Raw genomic sequence first — 24128 nt, forward strand, 5'->3', positions numbered from 1 at the left:
AAACAACTGATGCCAGATATCCTGGCACATGACTTAATATAGTGACCAAAGATTAATTTTTTTTTCCATCATGTTTTGGAAATTTGGACCTTCTTGGGACGGAGAAGAGCATTTATTTAGCCACTTTAGTTGAAGAATTAGTTTAAAAACGTACTGCATGCTGAAGATTTTGTTTTTAACAATTGGAACAATAATTTGCTCCTTTTAAATAGATCACTCTTAGGCAATATAATTTTGCCATGTTTGGGGAGTTTTATCCCACATTACTGTTGGGCATTCTGCTTGCTATATAAATCCAACCAATTAATGTGTTCCAACTCTGATTTATGGGCTTTCAAAAACAAAATTGTTTTATCATTGCACATAGGAATTGAAGTAGAACGGCTCAGCTGTCAGCCCAGTGCACAATGTGACTGTTCCATTTTGGTCAGAATCATTAAACAATGCCATATATGGACATGCTGTGATTTGTAAGCCTAGGTAATTGGTAGTAAACCAACAGTACCTTCATGTAGTTAGCAAGTGTATGCTTGGGGTCACAGGATTTGTATATTTTACAGGCTAATGAATCTTCTGTTTCTCTGTCAATGCTATATTAATAGTGTTCTAATGGGAATTACTATTCAATTAAAAAATCATCTTTTAATCACCTTTTCCATCCATTGTAAAAAAATGTTAAAGCCAATGATATCTGTCCAAATCTATGCCTCATTTATCACTTAATAAACTTCCTGGTTGCTTGTTTTTAGTACTTCAGGTATACTTCAAGGACTCACTGCAATTTGCCTTTAGTTGCTTGCAATGTAGTAGCAGCTATTTGCTATTCTCTCTTTGGTGCAAGCCAGTTTGAGAAGCAGAGTACAAAACATATACTCTGCTTCCCAAATTGCCACTATATGTGCAATCAATGCAAGCCATTTCTACTCTAGGTATTCTTAGCTTCACAGAACAAACTGGTGATTTCCATCCCCTGCCCCTTCCACACCTCCACCCCCCCCCCCCCCCCCCCCCATAGTTGCTTGTACATAAAATGTTATCTGCATGGGAAAAATTAGCAAACTTTAAGTAATTCATTGTGTGTGGTGCACCATGCATCATGTTTGATGGAGCAGGTGGTGAAAATTACTGGGCTGGAATTTGGAGGTCAGGTGCACCAATCCAGTGACACAAATTTGAATCCTGCTGGGGGATTTAAATTCAAGTAATTTAAGTAATTCTGAAATGGCAGTAGTGGGTGAATGTGAACCTATTGGGTTGTTGTTAAAAACCCATTCGGTTCACTGATGCCTTCCCTTTGGAGAGGAAAATCTGCTATTCTTATCTTGGCCTGGTCCTAGTGTTTTTAGCCCAGAAAATGGGAAATATCTTATTGCTGTGTACTTTCTATTCATGGTGCATTTACAGATATTGAATAAGTGTTGGTCTTGTCAGTGGCACACATATCCCATGAATAAACAAGTATTAAAAAAAAGTCTATAATTACAAGCCTTTCTTGACATGATTGCAATTCCTGTAATGCATGTTTTACTTTGGGGCGGGGGAAGATCTTCTCGCCATAAAGAGAATAAACTTTCATAATCACAGTGTTGCCTAGCATCTCTGACTTGGTCTCTAAATCTTCTCAATGCAACCAGGTCAATGACTTGCTGGACACGTTACCATAGCAACATTACTATTAACCTTCGCTTTGCTAACACGAGATAATATCAGGAGATTGTGAAAAGAGGGATAGACAATCTATTTCCCAACAAAAATAAGCATCAGCAGTGATTAATCAATTAAAACAATTGCTGAAAGTCTCATCTGATGCAACTATATAAAGACCTTTTGAAGCAGAAATACATAAAAGGTTTAAAGGTCTTTGACTTGAAATATTAACTCTGTTTCTCTCTCCACAGGTATAGTATAATCTGCTAAGAATCTTGAGCTTTTTCTGTTTTTATAATTAGTTTCCAGCATCTGCATTTTGTTTTGCTTTTCAAAGGGGTGATTAAATTAGGAAAGCTTAAAAAATAGTGGAAGGATTGGATGCCGTTTGACTGATCTTTTACCTTATTGCCACTTTCCTGCACTAAACCAATATCCCTTGATGCCCAGATTGATCTCTGTAATGAATATTCTCAGTGACTGAGCTTCCACAGCCCTCTTTGGTGAGAGAATTACAAGATTCACTCACGTCTAGATGAAGAACCTTTTTGCTTTCATCTTGTCCCTGTATGGCTGAGCTGTTATTTTGAGTCTATGATCCTGGGTTCTAATCAGTCCTGCCTAGGAAACATCATCACTGATCTTTTCTGTCAAGCCCAATAAGGATTTCAGCTTTTCAGTGAGATAACCTGTCGTTCTTTTAAACTCAACTTGATAGAGGTGATAAGGGTGACTTGATAGAGGTGTACAAGATGATAAGAGGCATAGATTGAGTGGACAGTCAGAGACTTTCTCACAGGGCGACAATGGCTAACATGAGGGGACATAATTTTAAGGTGATTGGAGGAAGGTATAAGGGGATGTCAGGGGTAAGTTTTTTTGCAGAGTGGTGGGTGCGTGGAACGCACTGCCGGCAGAGGTGGTGGGGGCAGATGCATTAGGGACATTTAAGAGACTCTTAGATAGACACATGAATGATAGAGAAATGGGGAGCTATGTGGGAGGGAAGGGTTAGATAGATCTTAGAGTAGGATAAAATGTCGGCACAACATTGTGGGCTGAAGGGCCTGTACTGTGCTGTAGTGTTCTATGTTCATCAGAGTAGACCCAGCCTGATTAATCTCTTCCCATCCAAGGAATCAATCCGGTGGACTTTTGTTGCATTCCCAGTATTACAAACATATCCTCCTTTAGGTTGGGACACTGGACCTAGATGCAATATTCCAGGTTTGGTCTCACCTAGGTTCTATATAATTTCAGTAAGACTTCTTTAGTCTGGTACTTCAGTAGCCTTGCAAGAAAGACCAACATACCCTTTGCCTTGTTAGTTGCTTGCTGTACCTGCACATTAACTTTCTGATTTGTTTGCAATGATGGGATTTGCACACATTTGGAAAGGCATGGCCTGCTTAGGGACAGTCAGCATGACTTTGTGCAGGGCAGGTCATGCCTTACAAACTTGACTGAATTTTTTGAGAAGGTGACAAAGGAGCTTGATGAAGGTAAAGCAGTAAATGTTATTGACATGGACTTTAGTAAGGCATTTGATAAGGTCCTTCATGGTAGGTTGATTCAGAAGATAAAGATGTATGAGATCCAGAGTGAATTGCAAGTTTGGATTCAGAACAGGCTTGCCCATAGAAGACAGTAGGGGTGGAAGAGTGTTATTCTGGCTGGAGGTCCACGACCAGTGGTGTTCCACGAGGATCGGTGCTGGGACCTCTGTTGTTTGTGATGTGGATGGGTAGATTAGCAAGTTTGCAAATCACACCAAGGTTGGTGGAGTTGTGGACAGTGTAAAGGGCTATTAAAAAACACAGCAGGATATAGATCAGTTACCGATATGGGCAGAGAAGTGGCAGATAGAGTTTAATCTGGGCAAGTGTGAGGTGTTGCACTTTCGGAGGTCAGAGGAAAGGAGGAAGTATACAGTTAATGGTAAACCCCTTAATAGCATTGAGGTACAGAGGGATCTTGGGGTCCAGGTCCATAGTTCAATGAAAGTGGATATGGTAGTAAAGAAGGCGTATGGCATGCTTGCCTTCACTGGTAGGGGTGTTGAGTATTAGGGTAAGGAAGTCATGCTGCAGCTACATAAAACTTTAGTCAGACCACACTTGGAGTATTGTGTGCAGTTCTGGTCACCCCATTATAGGAAGAATGTGGAGAGTGTGGAAAGGGTGCAGAAGAGGTTTACCAGGAAGCTGCCTGGATTAGAGGGTATGAACTATAATGAAACATTGAACAAACTTGGGTTGTTTCCCCCTAGAGTGTTGGAGGCTGAGGGGAGACCTGATAGAGGTTTTTTAAATTATGAGAAGCATAGATAGGGTAGATGGTCAGGATCTTTTCCCCAGGGTAGAAATCTCAAACACCAGAGGACTTGCTTTTAAGGTGGGGGGGGGGGGGGGGTGAGGGTGGAGTTTAAAGGTGACGTGAGGGGTGTTTTTTTACGCAGAGTGGTAGGTGCCTGGAGTAGGTTACCAGGGGTAAAGGTGGAAGCAGGCAGTTTAGTGGAGTTTGAGGCTTTTAGATGGACACATGAATATAAGGTAAGATAATATGGAGGGATATAGATGATGCACAGGAGGAGGACATTTAGTATAAATTGGCATCAAGGTCAACATAACATCATGAGCTGACCGGCCTGTCCAGTACTATATTGTTTTATGTATTAACCAATCCTCAGTGTTCACCAGCATAACTGCAATCTCATGTGCTCTAATTTTGTTTAATAATACTTGTACAGTACTTTATTTTAATTTTCAGGAGGCCGTTGATAAATCATTTCCATGTTCCCCACTTCTGCCAGTTACAATCTAGAAAAGCTCCAACAGAATTGTCAAACATGATTTCCACATCATAAATCTATGTGGAATCTAGCCAATCCTATTGTTACTTTATAAGTGCCCTGCTACCACTTCCTTAATAATAGATTTTAACATTTCTCTGTTACTGACATCAGGCTACCTCGTCTAGAGATCCTGGTTCTCTCTCTCCTTCCTTTCTTAAATAGTGTGATTTACATTTTCTGTTTTCCAAACTGTGGGAATCTTTCTGGATCTGTGGAGTTCTGAAAGATGACAACCAGTATTATCTCTGTTGCCATCTCTTTTCAAGTTTTGGCAAAAAAGGTTATCAGATCCTAAGGATTTATTGGCTTTCAATCCTATTACTTTTTCCAATACTATTTATTATTAATACTAATTTCTTTTGACTCAGAACATTCACAGAATGCAGAACAGCACAGCCCAGGAACAGGCCCTTCAGCCCATGATGTCTGTGCTGACCGTGATGCCAACTTAAACTAATCCCATCTGTCTGCACATGATCTATATCTCTCCATTCCCTGCCTGTTCATTTACTGCATACCTTTAGCTCTTCACTATTTCTAGGTGGTTTTCCATGTTTCCTTCTGTGAATACTGATACAAAATTTTGCTGCTGTTTTGTGATTCTTCAGTGTAATTTCTCCTGGTTACGTTTGTAAGGGACTTGCATTAGCATTAACTTTTGGTAATTTTTTTTCCATTTTACATATCTATAGAAGCTATAACAGCCTATTTTTATGTTGCTTGCTGGATTACGCTTGTATTCTATTTTCCCTTAATCAATACGCTAGTCCTCCTTTGCAGAATTCTGTTATTTTCTCAGTCCTCAGACTTGTTGATCTGTTTGGTGACACTATAAACCATTTCCTTTGGTCTACTGGACTCTTTCACTTGATAGCCACAGCTTGATCATTTTACTGGTTAGGTTTTTGTGCTTTATTTGCTGTCAGCTATGTATTAAATCTTTAAATGTTAGCCATTTCTCATTAAAGACCCCAGTTTCAGTTTGAATTAAACCAATTTTAATCTTTATACAAAATGTTATCAATCATGATGTCCCTTCCCTAAAGGCTCCTTAGTAGAACATAGAAAAACTACAGCACAATTCAGTCCCTTCGGCCCACAAAGTTGACCTTTTTTCATTGTGTAATATTAGAACTAAAGCAGCTTTTTCCCACATTCGTTCCTGATCTAGAATATCATTTCTTATGCATTTCATGAAGTTATTCTCACTATTTTGCTAATTTGGTTTGCCCAGCCTACATGCAGATTGAAGCTCCCATGATTATTGTATCACCCTTGTAACATGCTCTAATTTCCTGATTTATACTGCATCCTACATTATGACTACTGATTGGAATCCAAAAGACAGCTCCCACCAATGTTTTCTGCCTCTTGCTGTTTCTTAGATAAAAAACATAGTTTTTCCTTCATTAGATATGGAACAAGAAAAGCTGCCATTTCCACAGTAGCTTTTGAGTGCCTTTCAGGATATCCCAAAGCACTTTATTGACAATGAAGTAAGTTTTTTTTTGCCTGGTTACACTTGCAAAGTAAGAAATAGATCACTACATACCTCATTAGTTGTGAAACGTCAGTTCTTCAAGGGCTCTCTAGAGGTCCAAAATTATGATATTACTGATTTATTGAAAATAATTTGTTATCATGCATGTTGTATCCAACACCTCTGATAGTTGAGATCAACAGTGTTTCTTTTTGACTATAATGAAGATGAATTTTCTAGGATGCTTATGAATTACTGTTGTTTTCAGTTTGAAAGAAATTCACGATTGGAAAAAGAGACACGGGGTAGATACAGAGTCCTAATGATCAAGGAAAGTAATTGTAAAACATATTTGTGAGTTCTGATTATGTCAAAGATACCAGGGTAAACAGCAATTGATTTAGATCCATTATCTAAACCTGAACGGTGGATTGCAGTTTCAGATCATCCTTTGATATCTGCTGCTGGTTTCATTTTCATGTAGGGGTTATACATTTTGTTTTATAAACTGATAAGATTGATACTCCTCAGTTCATTGAGATTATGGTTAACCCTTGACTTCAATACTACTTACTTGCGCGACCGCCACGTCACTCAATTCCCTTGCAGTTTCTTTTCATACTAACGGGCAACAGTGTGTTTCTTATTATGACTTCTGTATAGAATTACTGAAATTGTTTGGTGCCCTGTACAGTCTAGATAGTTTTGGGGGAGAACAGTATTAGCTTAAATGGCCGTGTTCTCTGTTCTGATGCAGGTTTTCAACTTGAAAATGTCAGCAATTCCTTCCCACCCCAAAGATGCTGCTCGACCTGCTGAATTCCTCCAGCAGACTGTTGGTTACCTCCTTGCCCTGTTGGAGAAGTGCCTGACATTTCCTCTGTAACATCCATGAATATCCTTTGCTCTGCCTCAGAACATTGCTGGAACCCTGGTCTGTGCCTTTGTCACCTCTAGGTTCACTAACTCATAGTCTTCTGTCCATCCTCCCATTCTCACCCACCCTGAGCTCATCCAAATCTTTATTGTTGGTATCCTATCCAGTGCCAAGTCCTGCTCAGTAGTCATCACTGTTCCTGCTGATCTGCAGTGGTACTCGGCCTCACTGTCCTGATTCAAATTTCTTAGCCTCATGTTTATATCCCTTCTTCCCCTCTCCCCTCACTAACCGTAACATATTCAATGAAATCATGGATGACAACTTTCTGAGTTCCCTTTGTCCCGTAATTCTAAGCTCTAATACATCCTCTGCTCTTTTCAAATGTGTAAGTTAAATGAAAATTATTGACAAAATGATTAATTTGAGGGGCCGATTGGGGAAATCTTTGCCCTATGAGGTACAAGTGCTACTATCTCTTACAAGTTGGTAGCACATGTACCTCTGAGCCAGCAGGTTAGAATTGCAGTTGAACTCATGGAACACAGAGTGTCAAAGTGGTGCAGAGCTGAGAGAGTGCTGCACTGGTGAAGATGTTGTCCTTTAGAAGAGGCCTTGTCTACCTGCTTCTGTGGTTGTTAAAAATCCCATGGTGTAATTTTGAAAAGAACAGAGAAGTTATCCCTGGTGTACTGCCTAATATTTTGCCCTCAATCAACATCACTAAAACTGATAACTTGGCCATTTAACTCGCAGTTGAATCCCTCTCCCCTGGAGCTTTCTGAAAATGCTCTAATTGCTCTGGTATATCATTGATTACTTTCTCATTGACAATTTTGCTGTTGCATTACTTTGGGGTACAGCTTGGCAGTGGCAAATTGCCATCTTATGCACCAGCTAATTCATTAAAAACCTCTTAATACCTGAACACCGTTGATCAATTTCCCCATATTCATGTTGACCTATTTCAACCAGCACTTGTCTTTGCCAAAAATAATTTGTGTTCCTCTCTTTCATTCCTTATTTGTAGGAAAGTCTTAAAGGAGATATCGGTTGGAGATCTGGAGCCAAATGAGACTGTACAGGCTAATTTGGAAGCACAGTTGCTCTCGAAGCTTGACCATCCAGCGATTGTTAAATTCTACTCCAGTTTTGTAGAGCAATTTAGTTTCTGCATCATTACAGAATACTGTGAGGTGAGCAATTATTGAACCAGCAGAGAGAAGCATTACAATGTTTCCAATTTATTTAGGTTTATGTTGTGGGAAAAATAAAACTGGTTCATTTAAAGTGGCACTTTTTCAGTGTTAGTTTGTGTGGTTACATGTTGTTGTCTTAAATATTACAGTGTTTGGACTGGATCTAAAGTTTTCTATGATATTTTGGATTCCAGTAAATGGATGCACCATAGTCTTTGGTGTTCAGCTGATGTACAATGCATAGAACATCTAGCCTAGTCCTAAGAAAAACGTAGAATTTAGGAACTTATGAAATTTGTTGAGAATATAGGAAGAAAATGTTTATTTTTGGCAACCAATCGAGGCTGTCTTACCCCTCTCCGCTCAATGACGTTGGATATTTCATTTATATTTCAGTGTATCACATCTACTTTGGTTGTGGGATATGATACTGTGGAAGGTCATTCTTATTTTAAAATGCATTTTACAATGATGCAGCATCGGGGGTAGGGGTTACTGTTTGATCCAGACTACTGGAAACTGATTCCTTGCATTTAAGTCATTCTAGGTGTTTAAGTGCAATTATGTAAAGGGCCCATTGCATGTTTTTTTGCACAGAAATTTATGCCTCCTCTGTCTCGGAAACCATTTTTACCTGTTGGATTTAAGGCCGTAGCTCTTAATTTTTAAGGTTTGCCCCTTACTGGAGATGATCCCGTCACTATATTTATACTTCCCAGGTCTGTGGTTGCTAGCTCCCCAATCATTTGACCATTTTGGGCTTGTACACTTCTAAAGATGTGTGACAGAAGTTTCTTCTAAAAATCTATTAACAAAATATGATTCAAAAGGAATTAATTTGCATCTGCACCAACCACATTTGGTTCTTTTTCCCTACCTTAACAAATGGCAATTGATTGTGGTCTTTATTGTACTCCAATATGTATTCTTTTTTTTAAAAAGAAGTCATATTAGTGTTGGATTCAATTACTTTTTAATGGAAAGAATGGTTCTCATTTGACAAGTGCCATGATTTGATCTGGTGCTGACAAGGGGGCATAAAGATTTTTTTTAACTGACATTGGTTACTTCGATGCAAGTTAAGTGACTAGTCTTTTCAAAGTGAGAAGCAATTTCTTCTCTTTGAGGTTGTAAATCCTTGGAATTTTCAACCCCCAGAAGCTGTGAATGCTCACATATTCAGGATTGAGCTGTGGGGGGAGAAAAGCAAGAAATACTTACCTAATTGATATAAAACAGACAAAGCACAGGAATTAAGTTATAGGATAAGCCTTTATCCTTTGAATTGAGGATCAGGCTCAGAGGGCTGAATGGTCCATGCCTGCTTCTATTTCTTATACTCTTGGAGAAGGTTAAAATTCATTTGCGGACATCCAGCAAAAATGTTATGCTTCGGGATGAGTAACATCTGCTGAATTTTCTGCTTTGATTCTCTTTGTATTCTTATGACTTATTGTACTTCTATACAATAGGGTAAACTTTCTTTTGAATTGAAAATAGTTTTGCTTTTTGCACTACCTCTGCAGTTTTCAATTACTACAGAAAAATACGCAATTCTCATAGTAAATAAATGGAGAAAGTGTGAATGCAGCAGTATCTATTTTATTCAAAGTGAAAATAATGCAAAGAGTCAGGGAAAGCTATTTTCCCACCATGTAATGAAAAAGTATTGCTGGTATGTCAGAATTGATCTCCATCAGGAATCTCATCATGGCACTGTAGAGAGTCCCTGTTAATAGTTTCTGACTATGGCCAAACTTGTAGCACGTTGCCGTGATGGTCAGAAGCTACAATATTTTTTATGAATAGGCTTCAATGATTTGCCAATAATTAGGAGCTGTGAAGTTGGGATTGGAAGACCTGCAGGTCATTCAATGCCAACAATGAAATATATTTTCATCTTTTCTCGTGCTGAACCATATGTCATTTACACCTACACACTCAGTTATCATTCCTACCAGATGTGCTGAAGTCTGATTCAACTCCTCCACATGGCCCTGAGTCAATCCCATTTTAACTTGTTTTAAAATGGACTTTATTTATGGTATTGGAACCAACAATGCTATTATTGTTGGGGTCAGCAGTTCAAATTAGTTCTTTGAATCTTGTACTTTTCTCATTTCCAAATTTCTATCCTTTTGTGGGACATGAATGTCCTTGGCAAGTTTGGCATTTATTGCCCATTTTGAATTGTCCTTGAAGTGTGGCCAGCCTGGTTAGGGGTGTAAGATTCCTTTTGCTAAAAAAAAATTAATGAACTAGATCGAGTGTTATGACATTTCCATGGTCACCAGTAATGATGTTCTAATAAATTAAAAATGATCCAGATTTATTTAATTAACTGAATATAAACTCACCAGCTGCTGTTTTGGGATTTGAACTTGTGTCACCTGGTTATTATCCAATAATATAATCATTAGGCCAAATATTTATAATGAACTTCTCAGGCCTTTTTCATTGAAGTTAATCGGAAAGATCCAGGTTTCATGGGGTGTTAACATTTGCTTTGCTGTTAAAGGTGTTGTTCACTGGGTGAATCTATATATAGAAATGAATTTTTTATATGGGTGAAGGTTGTTATTTATTGTGTGTAACTCATCGTTAAAGATTATCTATTGTGTATTGGGTTTTGCTATTTTGTGGAGGTTGTGCAGTGAAGAAGAAATTCTAATGTGAATAGGCTTAATATATTCATATCACTTTATAATGACTGTTTAATTTGATAAAAGCTGCACTGGAAAAACACTGGAGATAATTGGAATTGAACCTCTTTGAACTAAGGCAAGGAACCTGAAATGTAACACTGCAAAAAAAAAGGACCCAAAATTTGATATTTTTTTTATATTATTTAAGAAATGAATGCTTTTATGCAGAACTTTTCAGTGGTTCAAGGCAGCACAAGGTACTTTACAGCCAATTATTTTTGTCACTGTTGTCATGGAAGAAACATGCCAACCAATTTGATCACAGCAGGCTCCCACAGTTGCAACATGATAAACCAGATGGTCAATTTCCTTTTGATTGAGGGATAAATATTGACTAACACTGGCTGTCATTCCTCATCTCTTCTTTGAAGCAATGCTTCCAACTTCCAATGCAGATGGGATCCAATTTTTAATCTAAAAGGCAGCATCACTGACTGTGCAGTGCTGTTTCAATTGTGCTTTGGTCTTTGCAGTACAGCCACAACTTTCTGATTTAGGATTGGTTTCCACTGAACCAGTCTTAACAATGCATTTATTTATTTATCTAATCCTTGGAGAAGTGGAATAGGAGGGTACTCATTTAATCCCTTGAACATCTTCCAACATTCATTTGGATCTTGCGAGACCTTGTGAAACACCTTGAAATGTTTTCCTCTGTGAAAAGTGCTCCATAAATGCAAATTGCTTTTATCAGTTAGCCTGCATTCAATCCCTAATCCCTTGACACATGAAAATACAAAGTTATGCAAAACTTTTGTATTCTAGGGAGAAAATTACATCCTTATTCCTTGTATTGAAATGCTTACCTATATTTTGAAGTTTTGCACTTCATAGTTTTCCACTTTTCAGCTGTATGCCTACAATTTGATAACCTATCCAAGTTCTGATTTTGAACTTCTAATCCCCGAATCCAAACTACTTTTTATGTAAAGATAACCACAGTGGCAGCTGCACAGCTCCCATTGGAATGTCAGCTCCCACCTTCGCCGAATGGTGACTACTTTTAACTTTTTATTACATTATCAAAAATCTGTCAATCTTCCATGAGAAATTGCTCCCCGGTTTCCCTCCTCCTACCTTTTCCAAGAAGAATAGATCTCCACCAAAACTGAATCAGTACTCCAGATGGGTTCTGACTAAGGCTCCATGCAACTGAAAGATGGCTTTTTTACTTTTGAATTACAACTCCCTTATGATAGCAGACAACTTTCCATTTGCTTTTTTGATTACATTTCAAACCTGTGCACCAGCTTTGTGATTTGTTTGCATGAACCCCTGAATCTCTTTGGTCCTGTATGGTTCTGAGTTTCTTGCTATTCTGATTAGGAAATATCCTGATCAGTATTTCCCATACTTTCCTACGTGATAAGATGAGATAAAATACCTTTATTAGTCACATGTACATCAAAACACACAGTGAAATGCATCTTTTGCATAGAGTGTTCTGGGGGCAGCCCGCAAGTGTCGCCACACTTCCGGCGCCAACATAGCACGCCCACAACTTCCTAACCTGTATGTCTTTGGAATGTGGAAGGAAACTGGAGCACCCGGAGGAAACCCACACAGACACGGAGAATGTACAAACTCCTTACAGATGATGGCTGGAATTGAACCCGGGTCGCTGGTGCTGTAATAGTGTTATGCTAACCACTACGCTACCGTGCTTGCCTTTCTCGCTTCCCCTGCCAGAGTTTTGTCACTCAATATGTTGTGCGGTAACAAGAGCATTTATCCTCTAGAGCCTATTGTACTAACAGTGAGATCAGGGAATATCTGCAACGTGACTAGATATACCCACTTTTGCTCTTGTACTCATTAATACCCTTTTGGTTCATAAAGGTCTATTAACTTCCAATTTAAAATTAACAATTGACGCAACCTAGATTGTTGTTTGTGGAAGAGATTTTCAAACATATACTACCACTGCATGTGAAAATGTTTCATATTACAATCCTGAAATGGCTGGGTCTTATTTTTAGAGTGTGCTTTGGAAGATCTCTCCTTGTAACTTAACTCTTGGAGTCCAAGTACAATATTTGTAAATCCGCACAGCCTTCTAAGTGCTCATTTGTAGCTTCAGCCATCCATCACACTGAGAGGCATCTGCAGACCTGGATATTGAATTCTCTGTTTCTGCAACTGTGTATGGTGAGAAGCTGGGGAAATGTCATCTGCCACATTCTGCAAATCTGAAGATGAACTCATTACCTCTGCTCCCCATCTCCTCCCTGCCAACCTGTTACTGACCCCTGCTACAGGTTCTCTCCAATCCTACGATCTGAGATTTGCTATTGATCTCTTGTGAGAAATCTTGTCAGACGTCAGCTTTGTGCCTAGTGGACACTTCAGATAATTCAGTCAGACTAGTCAGAAATAACCTACATTTCAGGAATATGAGCTGATTCTCTTCGTGCAGCAGATATCTGTTAAATTATTTAAACTCTGGTATTTACTGGGATGGGATTTCCAAGTGAGAAAAAAGAAAGCCGTGGATTTTAATTTCAGTATGTCCTGTAATATTTTAGAGCCAAACACTTTTTGAAATGTAGTTACTGTTCTAAACCACGGTGTCACTTTAACTCTTCATCCCACTCTGACCTATCTGTGGGTTCCTACACTGTTCTGAGACCCAAAGTAAACTTAAAAGATCAGCACCATGTGTTTCCTCTGGTCTTCCAGGTTTAATTTCAAATTGAACAACTGCAAGTAACTTGCTTTCTCTGTTTGTATCAGAACTAACCAGTTTTGCTGTTGGTTATCTATCTGTAATACTAACTCAGTTTGCCTCTCTCCACTGACACTGTTTGTTCTGCTGGGTGTTTCCTATTGCTCTGACCTACGCTTCACAGCTTTTTGACATCCCTTTTTGTTTTTCTGTCTGACTATCCTCATTAGTATATCTGTCCCTCTCGGCAACTTAAAACTAACTTATTTTCTCTTTCCCAGTTCTGACAAAGGGCCTTTGACCTGTAACATTAACTCTGTTTCCCTTTCCACAGATGCTGCTTGACCTGCTGAATTTTTCCCGCATCTTTTTGTTTTGTTACCTTTTTTGGAATGTTAGAAGTACAGCAGCCAAGTTGAACACAGTAAACTTAAGAACAGTAGCATGAGGTTATCCAAATGATCTTACTTTACTAAATTTGTTTGAAGGACAGTAGTCCCAGGATATCTGGGAGAACTCCCCTGTTCTTTGTGACTTGTGGTGAAGCACATGTTTGATTGAAATCATTCAATTCTGGGAATCTGGAAAAGGATTCTTAAACCAATAAGTTAGTGAAGATCTGAAAGAGAAAAGATGAACTTGCGTTTTGAGCGGTCAGCAGTTCTGATGAGGATTTATGCCAGAAGTGCTAACGTTTATCAGTTACTATTTTTATTTGGTGGTAAAGATGCATGATGTGGATGTGCTTCATTTCAGAAGCCTATTTATCTACCACCTTCTGTCTGTCACAGTGGCTCCTCCACTTGGTCACAAGACATTGATCATTGGTGATTCTTGTCTCCACAACCACCCTGTCCTGGTTAGAAGTTAAATTTAATGAAATTCATCCCACATTATCTTTACAGTTCTTTCTTTAACTACACTACACATTTTTCACATTTGACTATGAGTACTTGTAAAGACAGAAGTGCTTCTGTGTCCTGTGAGGTTTCTTTCACAGAGCAAACTGCCATTATTTGGCATGTTATCCTTTCATTTTAGCTCATAATTATAACAGTGAAGTGCCTCATTCATGTGAGTCAGGCAGTTATTAGTCATACAGATGGCTGGCATTTGAACTATCCAGACATCTGGTAGCACGTGTTGGTGTAATGCTGTCAGTCTAATTGTACTTTGAAATATATTTCTGCAGTAAACTGCACGATAGTGTAGCGGTTAGCGTAACGCTATTACAGCGCCAGTGACCTGGGTTCAATTCCAGCCGCTGTCTGTAAGGAGTTTGTACGTTTTCCTCGTGTCTGCGTGGGTTTCCTCAGAGTGCTCCAGTTTCCTCCCACATTCCAAAGACATGTTGGCGCTGGAAGCGTGGTGACACTTTGCGGGCTGCCCCCCAGAACACTCTATGCAAAAGATGCATTTAACTGTGTGTTTCAATGTACATGTGACTAATAAAGATCTCTTATCTATTGTGTATTCGGTGTGGCTGCTATTGCACAGTGAGAGTCTGTACCAAGGATTTAAAAAAAAACTTGTCTGAGTTGAAGGCAAATCTAATAGTCAAGCTTACCAACTTGAATTTTGCATAAGCGTTGATACGCTGGATTCTGAAACAGAATAACTTAATGCTCTTGAATGGGAATAAGTTATTTAAAAACAAATTACTCAAAGTTTTACATTTCTACTGGCTATGCCAAATTTCTTTGAATTATTAGTGAACAATATTCTATGAATACCAAAATATTGCAACAATATACAGTAAAATATACTTCCAGGCCATAGATCTTAAATTGGGTGGTGAAGTACATGAGATTAAGTTCAAAACATTCCAGTTCCTTTCCCCCATCACGACACAAGTAGTTCTTCTGCTATACTTTCTCCATTCCAACAACCACTCCAGTCACCTCGGACCTTACACATTTCTGGAATCTGATGATGCCAGAAATTAATTTAGACCACTTAAACGGACAAGGCAAATGGCCTTAAATCTAGATGAGAAACAAGTGGCCAAGGAATTTGTCCTTGGATTAGTAATGCTAAACAATATAGCATTGACTGTGCCTAATACTCAAGTAATTGATGTTAGTTGAGGTGAACTTCAGAAGTGTGAAAGGTGCAGAAGTTATAGATTTCATGTCTAGCACTATCGATCTGAGGGTGAAGGCAATTAAATATTGAACTGGAAATATTGAGACTAATGCCAAGAAATTGATCATATTGTCACTCTTTGTATGTACACACAATGCATGAATTCATGCCTTTCATGCCCTTTTATAGGATAGTGTAAAATATCTTTTGAAGGTACACCTGTAATGAAATCAGCCCCAGTAATTCCAGGCACTGTTCATCCTTGTGCAGAAAATAATTTCTGGTCATGACTGCACAGCTAATGAGCCATCAATGTTTTTCCCTGTTCATGTCATAAGTTGCACCCCAAAAACCCAATTAATGATTCATTCACAGTTTAACTGTGAGCACATCTTCTTTCATTATTTTAAGACACATTGATCAATTAACTTCAGAAATCAGGTGAGGTTACTCTAACACCATCTAAAGCCCTTGACCCTGCTGAAACCCACAGTGAGTGATGTTTGTTGTACATCAGTTGAAATATGCATTAGTTGGGGTTTCAGAATTCACACCAGTAAGTGCTATCTATTACTGGAGGAATCAAAATGGTGAAGACAGGCCACACGAGATGGGTCAGTGTGTTTGCCCCAGGTGTGCCCATGCCCATGAAACAATACCCTATATCTTCGCAGGCTTGGGTTTTCAAACAAGTTATCATGGGGAAATGTGACCTCCTCAGTAAGGACCTGGTGCCCGAACTGCTTTCTCCATCAATGTCAAGGTCACCTTGACTGTCAATTTCCTTGTCACAGCATCATATCAAGTGGGTGCAGCTGACCTTTGCCATGTCTCCATGTTGTTGCTCACTGCTGCATCAGGAAGGTCACATGGGCATTTTACCCCTGGGGAGAAGGAAGTTATTAACTTTGCTTTCAGCAAGGAAAAGGCCACATTTCAGGCAGTGGGATTTGCAAAAAAAATTCCTGTCTTCCCCTAACATCTGGCAGCTGATGATTACACTTTTTACCATTAGAGCTCCACACAAGAACCCAACCTTTCCATCAATAGATAGGGCTCCCATCCAATCAACATACGGTTTGTAGTGTATCATCAGAATCTGTTCCTCGCCATCATTGCAATGCAAGCTGTCTGCCGACCTCGGAGGTTGCTGCTGCTTGGAGGGATGGACTGAGGGAACAAGAACAAGGATTACCCTCTCCTTCCATCACCCCATGGTGATTCCCTCTCACTGCTGCAGAGCACTGTTGCAATGAAAGCCATGCAAGTACGGAGGCACTGGAGAAGGCTGTAGGCATCCTCAAGGTGTGATTCAGATGGTCTCCATCACTCTGGGGTGTCCTCCTATATGGTCCCAGCAAGTGCACAGATTTCATCATAATCTGCTGCATGGTCTAATGTTACAAGGTAGCAACGTGTTCCAGAGGAAGAGCCCTGGAGCCTGAAGACCCACTGGGAGAGGAGTTGGAGGAAAAGTAGGCACAGGAGAAGGAATCCTCGGATAGAGACCTGCTCCATCATCTACCAGCGGTAGAAAGGAAGGAGGCATCGCAGCAGAGGAGGGACTCCCTTCTCAGACCAGGTAACAGACCGCACAAAGCAGTACCACAAACAATGTCCAATGCAGAGCTGATAACTCCTAGAATATGAACGTTCACCTCCTCACTTTCTTCCTGGTGTGCATCCACTGCTCAGTTGACATCAAGATATGGATGTAGTACCCGTCGTCATGATGGTCTCCTGCTGATTGTGAGTTAACTACAAGCTGGAATCTATGAAATAGAGTAATGCCTTTCAGAGGCAAAGGTGCTCTCCTTGTCTCTTTCTCTGTGCAGGTAAAATCACGGTTTCAAGTTTTGATCCCTTTAAACTGCTGGTCAACATAATTGAGAGCATTGTACGCAACAACAATGTAATCTGATTGGCATTCGAAGGTTATGGAGATTCTTAGTCCTTTCCAGCCACTCAAGTCTCCCTTCAATAACAATTTTATGGCATTCCAGTTGAGGGTCACCTTGATATACAACATAAATAGATAACCTCACAGTAAATGTGTACAATTGCTGATTCTACTTGAATCTCTGTCTCATACAGCAAAATTATCTGATGAATGTACTGTGCCTCTTCCCGCACACTCCACCACTTAACACTGCTTCTCTCTCACTTCAACGTGTCCTTTCAATTCCCCACTCCAACCCCAAGGCCAGAGTCCAGAGCAGAAGAGGCACTTTGAAGAAGAAATTGGGATTCTGTTGGCAGCCTCTCACTTTCTGATGAGAGTTCCTGACCCAGAAGTGGCTATGAAAACGCGAATGAGTGCAGTAGAAACAGGGAAGGAACGTCATGAAGAGGGACATAACCTGTCATTTGGAGGTCAGATGCAATCACTAGCAGACCAGAAAGTGTAGACAAGTTTCACAGTGAGGAGAACCACTGCCATTCATCTTTAATCCTCAGTGGGAAGGCATCATACAGATGAGGAATAGTTTGGTGCCTTCATGTGGCACACACCCATTTCACAAACTTACTAGTTGAGTTGCAGCAGCTAGTGTGACTCTACCAGCACAAGTCCTGACGTTGTCTGTTATACCCGGATGAAACAAAAAAAAACTGTGCTGTTTGTATATGGCTGTGTTTTAACAGAAATTTATAACAAAGTCAATGAATTGAAAAAAGAAAATAGGTGTTTATCATAAAACACATCTGAGTGCCCCTTTTCTTTTATCCGTGGATTTATAGTTCTTATCATCATGTTACAGGGTCCCATGTGTGGCCACATTTGGCCTCTGGAGGGCTGTTTCCAATCAATTGGTCTGTGAACAGATGGCCTTGCAGTTCCTTGAGAAGCTCTTGTGCTGGAGGGGTTGGCTTCAGATCTCTGCCTACAGCCAACTGAATGAGCACCTACTGACCTCTCTGGTGACTGGATAGATAACATCATCTGACTAATGAACTACTGCACCACCCCACCACTGCATCCACCTCCAAACATATTGTTGGAAATCAAAATTTAAATCCAGGCACCCAAAATGGGGAGCGGCTGCTTGCTATCTTCATTTCTCTTTTTGGAGGCCACCATTCTGTGCAGTGAGATGGTGATTCTGCTCACAATAAAGAGGTGGAGGGTGCGTGGTGTTGACTTCTGCATCTGAGGAGGATCCCACAAATGTCATACCTGTTCTCCTGTAGAGAGAGATCCGCACACGCGTGGCTTTCCTCTCTCCATGCAGCAGAGCAGTCTGCTGAGCCCCAGCATCACTCAGTTTGAGCAGAACCCCAGACTGCTCATGTGCAGTGTCCTGTTGCTCCTGGAAAATGGAAGGGCTGCTAACGGCTAACACCCCTCTGCCTAGTGAAACCCACCGTCTGCTCTCGAATAACATCTCATTTCTGTATGTGAACAGTGACCTGTTGGCAAGTGGCATCTCTCTGTTCCTTGTCGCTGTTCGGTTAGAGCATGATGACGCACTTGTGTGGCAGAGATCGCTTGCCCAGCTGGGTCAGATCAGGACTGCGTGGGTGCATTCGGACTTTGTCTGTCCTCTGTTGCAGCTGACACCTGCTTCAGTTAAGCACTGCATGACTCCAAGCCCTTGCCAGAAAATGCTGCTGGGCCCCAGAGAGATGCTCACGGCTTCCTGGTTCCACGTACCCTGCTGTGAGAGTAAAGAGATGGACTCCTCCTGCTCTTCATCATCTCCTGCAGTAGGTCTGGCAGTGCACCCACCAATTCTGTGGGCATCCTCATCAGCTGGGTCAAGAAGACACCCCAGTTGTGGCTGTTGCCCGACTCCCATAGGGTAGTGCAGGTGCCTAGCACCCCTGCTGTCAAGCCCTGCATTTGACTCTGTCTCCTGCCAAACTGCAGCCTACTGGTCAAAAATCAAATGTTGGAAATCTGAAGTAAAGACAGAAAATGCTCACTCAAAGCTGCCGGTTCTGACACACACATAAAGGCTGGTACCTGAAATTGATGAATTTCATATTGAATCCCAAAATTGTCATCAAACTTCTGAGAAGTTGATGCTGTTGTGGTTTGGCAAACATGCAAAGACTGAACATCACTCTTGAGATCCTTCTCTCAGCAATACACTGAGATATCAGCTTAATTTTTTGTGCTTGTGTTTCTGGAGTGGAATTAGAACTGATAATCTTTTGACTATAAGGCACTGAACCTTAGCTGTTTCTCACAAAGATGCTTGAAAATACCATTAGAGTTTCCCTTTACAAATATTTAGACAGAGAATATGCTATAAGGGACCTTGATAATTTTCGGAAATTTGATCAAATTTTTGAAGAAGTTACCAGCTGAGGAGAGTCTGATAAAATTGGCTTGGAGTTGAGATCAGGAACAATGTGATGATTAGAGGAAGTAGGTGAGGCAGGTACAATAACAACATGGGAAAAGACATTTGAAGAGGTAGATGGATAGGAAAAGTTTAGAAGGATATGGCCCAAATGTGGGCAAAAGGGCATCTTGGTCAGCATGGACAAGATGGGCAGAAAGGTCTGTTCACATGCTGTATGACTCTATGACCTTGAAGTGCGCACAATAATCCAGTGCTCTCTGTGTGCACGTTTCCTCTTTCCTGATATTGATTTCATTCTTAGTCAGCTGTGGGGAATCTCTGACCTTCAACAACAATGATGTCATCAAGCAGCCAGAGCCACCACACTGGTCACATTGAAGAATCTTGACGGGCAAATGTAGGTTCTATGATTCACTTTTGTATAATTATAGAGAAAGTGAAATAAAGATCAGGGCATGTGCATTAGGGTGGAGTTGAAATATCACAAAAGTTGAATTGGCAAAATTGGATTTTCAGTAAATCCACTCTTATATTTTCAAGGTCAAAGAACATGTTCAGCAATGTTTATGTCTTAGTATGCTGTTACAATCTCAATTAAACGTCATTCAACAAGGTTTAACTTACTTGAAGCTTTTATAGCAAGAATACCATGTAAAAACTTGATCCTGACTGCAGTTCAGTGATTCCAAAATGATTTCTAGCTGCAGTGACTTCAGAAATACACTTGGAACACAGAACTGGAGGTGCAGGAAATCCAAAACAATAACAGAATGCTGGAAGCAGCATCAGTGGGCAGAGAAACAAAGTCCTTTAGCCAAAACTCTGTTTTTCTCTCCCCATTGATGCTGCAAAACTGCACCTTGTGGAGGAGCAATTAATCACAGACACTAACTTCTGGATTTCCACAGTTAACACAGACCTGCCCATTCTAAAACCATGCTCAGTTGATAGCGCTCGTGCTTATAAGTCGGAGGATTGTGGGTTCAACTCCAGGAAAATATAACACCAAAACTTAGGCTGCTGTTCAGATTGGAGACTGAAGGTCACTTCTCCTAGCTGATCAGTCTAGAGCAAGAAGTTGTGGGATAAAAGGTTAGCCATTACCGATTGAACTGAGGAGAACTTTCATCCCTCTGAGTGCTTTGAATCTTCTTCAGGGGAGCTGAGAATGATCAGTCATTGAGCATGTTCAAATCTGATGTCAAGGGATATGGAGATAGGGTGGAAAAAGTGGAGTTGATGTGTAACTTCATTTCTGAGCAGTACAGTGGACGAACAGTTGGTGTTGCTGTCTGTCAAGAACCTGGGTTCGATCCTGACCTTGTCTGCTATCTGTGTGGAACTTGCACATTCTCCCTATGACTGCATGGGTTTCTGCTGGGTGCTCTAGTTTCCTCCCATGCCCCAATGATGTGCTGCTAGGTTAACTGGCAGTAAATTGCCCCTTAGTTTAGATTAGAGTCACAGAGTCGTACAGTACAGAAACAGGCCCTTCGGCCCAACTGGTCCATGCCAACCAAGATGCCCATCTAAACTAGTCCCATTTGCCCATGTTTGGCCCATACTAAACCTTTCTTATCCACGTACCTGTCCAAGTACCGTTTAAATGTTGTTAATGTACCTGCCTCAACCACTTCCTCTGACAGCTCATTCCATATACTGACCACTCCCTGGATGGAAAAAGTTGCCCCTCAGGTTCCTATTAAATCTCTCTCCGCTCACCTTAGACCTATGCCCTCTATTTCTTGATTTCCCCAATTCTGGGAGAAAGACTGTGTGCATTCACCCTATCTATGCCTCTCATAATTTTATACACCCTCTATAAGATCACCCCTCATTCTCCTAAGCTTCAATGAAAAAAGTCCCAACCTGCTCAACCTCTCTCCATAACTCAATCCTTCGAGTCCCGGCAACATCCTTGTAAATCTCCTCTGCACTCTTTCCAGCTTAATGAAAATTAATGGTAATTTCCAGGTTGGTGGCGAAAGAATCAAAGGGAAGTTGATGGGGCATGTATAAGTAGCAGACAAAGGAGCGTGGTGGGATTACTCTCCTGTGACCCAGCATGGACCCAATGGACCGGGTGGCCTCTTTCTGTTTTGTTGTATGTGAGTGATTTAATTTAATGATGGAGAATGTTTGAGGGGCCAGATGGTCTCCTTCTGCTCCTATTTCTTTTGATCTTATGCCCTTATCTTTGAAGTAGCAGCAGAAACATTTATCAAGCTGCCTTATGGCACTAAAATTATCATCACTAGAAAAGTATAACTAAGAATATTCATGAATCTGTCATCTGCAGTGTTTGAGCAGAAGTACATCAATATTTCACTGCAGGGTGATACATTTATGAAACATCGCATACAATGAAAGCAACAATTTGAAATAGAAAATGTTAATAATTGTTGGTGGAAGCTCAATAACATGAAGATTAGAGTGGAATGTTATCCTGCCACTGTGCATTAATCCTGCAAGCCTCGTCATTAGAGCAAAGGAAATGGGAGCAGGCCATAGTGCCCCCAGCCTGTTACACCATTGAATACAGTCGTGGCCAAACCTCTACAATTCCTGCAAACATGAATTCCCATAGTGTCTGGGAATGTGTTGATTCCTGTCTTAATTGTACGCAGTCACTGAGCACCAACAGCTCCCTTGAATTGGGAAGCCCACTGTAAAATCTGTAAAAGTGGATTATATTATTGGAGACTTCCAGCTTTAGTGCCTTAATTGAAATGTCAACCTCCTGCCTGGCCACTGTTCCACCCCAGCTGAACTAAGAACTAGGTGGGTTTGAGTTGGCTTCTTGGTGAGTAGTCAGTTTCTCCATATTTTATTGTCTCCCCATTCAGCACCTCAGCACCCACTCCCGAACCAATGTGGACCTCAGCATTAGGGTTTCTTCCTGATTTGCCTTCCATTGCCTGGATAATGCTCCACCAAACAAACCTTGCAGATATGTTAGACTGAAATGAATAAGGAGTAAAAATATCTTTATTAAAAGAAATATGGTTTTTATTCCATAGTGATTTGTAGGTACTGTTGAGAAGAAAATGTTACACTTTTGATGGAGAGTGTTCAAAATCTGGTAGTTACAGTGTTCTTTTATCTGTTCTGACCTGAATTTGCTGCTGCTTTTCAAATGGTATTTGGTGTAGGAACATTTTGAAATCCAGAAAAAAAGTGATCATTTTTCAAGTCTAATATTTTGAACGTAAAACCTTTTGCATTGGTGAAAGAAGTCAACTGAACCTCTACAGGCTGTGTGTTGATGATTCCTTACAATAGTCAAATAGCCATAGTACTGGTAGCTAAGAGTTTTTTTCAATGACAGCAATTCAAAGTCAACCATATGCAGTTATTTAAAATCCAAACTGGGTAGAAGAGCAGGTTTCTTTCCCGAAAGGACATTAGAGAACAAAATGAGGTTTTAATCGAGTAGTGTAGCCATGGGCTACGCACTGAGCTAGAAATAACGACTCGCAGTCGGTAGATTGCACTCGAGACTGGTTTATTACGAACGTCACCGCGCTGGCTTTTAAACAGTTAAGTTCCTGCCCTCTCTGGGTGGTGATGATGTCAGAGGTGCTCCACCAGAACCTCTTCCCGTGCGTGGGCTTTCTCCCCTCGCTGGTGGAGAAGGCAGCCCAGCGCCATTTTGTGGCTGGCCTCTCTGCTGATGCGCGTGCCATTTTCGGAGCTGGTTCGCCTGCGTGGAAGGTGGGTCGCTATATAACCCCCCCCCCCAAAACCGACAATACACCCCCCTGAAGTCCACAGACTGGTCTGCCTCTGCGCCGCGGGGCCTGAACCGGCTGCGCCAAGTCCACACGGGCAGGTTTGAGCCGGTCCACCATGAAAACCTCCTCTTTCCCCCCAATGTCTAGAACGAACGTGGACCTGTTGTTCCTGAGCACCTTGAACGGCCCCTCGTGTGGCCGCTGTAGCGGTGTCCGGTGTGCGCCCCTCTGTACAAATACAAACTTACAGTTCTGCAGGTCTTTGGGTACGCAGGTCGGGATCTGTCCGTGCCGTGAAGTCGGTACGGGGGCCAGGTTGCTGAGCCTCTCGCGTAGTCTGTCCAGGACTGCCGCGGGTTCTTCCTCTTGCCCCCTTGGGGCCGGTATGAACTCCCCTGGGACGACCAGGGGTGCGCCGTACACCAGCTCGGCCGACGAGGTGTGCAGATCCTCTTTGGGTGCTGTGCGGATTCCAAGCAGGACCCAGGGAAGCTCGTCCACCCAGTCAGGCCCTTTCAGGTGGGCCATGAGAGCTAACTTCAAGTGACGGTGGAAACGTTCCACTAGTCCAC

At 41.0% G+C, this 24128-nt stretch overlaps 1 protein-coding gene across 2 annotated transcripts in view; it reads left to right on the forward strand.

Annotated features, from left to right (window-relative positions):
- nek11 (NIMA-related kinase 11) overlaps positions 1-24128 on the forward strand; it is a 206891-nt gene that overhangs the window by 57801 nt on the left and 124962 nt on the right. For both annotated transcript variants that reach the window (XM_052016234.1, XM_052016235.1), the window contains exon 3: positions 7889-8054. In XM_052016234.1, the coding sequence (XP_051872194.1) occupies positions 7889-8054 (166 nt within the window). The remainder of the gene's footprint in view (positions 1-7888; positions 8055-24128) is intronic.

The sequence above is a fragment of the Pristis pectinata genome, chromosome 5 (assembly GCF_009764475.1).
Source record: "Pristis pectinata isolate sPriPec2 chromosome 5, sPriPec2.1.pri, whole genome shotgun sequence".
Taxonomy (NCBI): Eukaryota; Metazoa; Chordata; class Chondrichthyes; order Rhinopristiformes; family Pristidae; genus Pristis; species Pristis pectinata.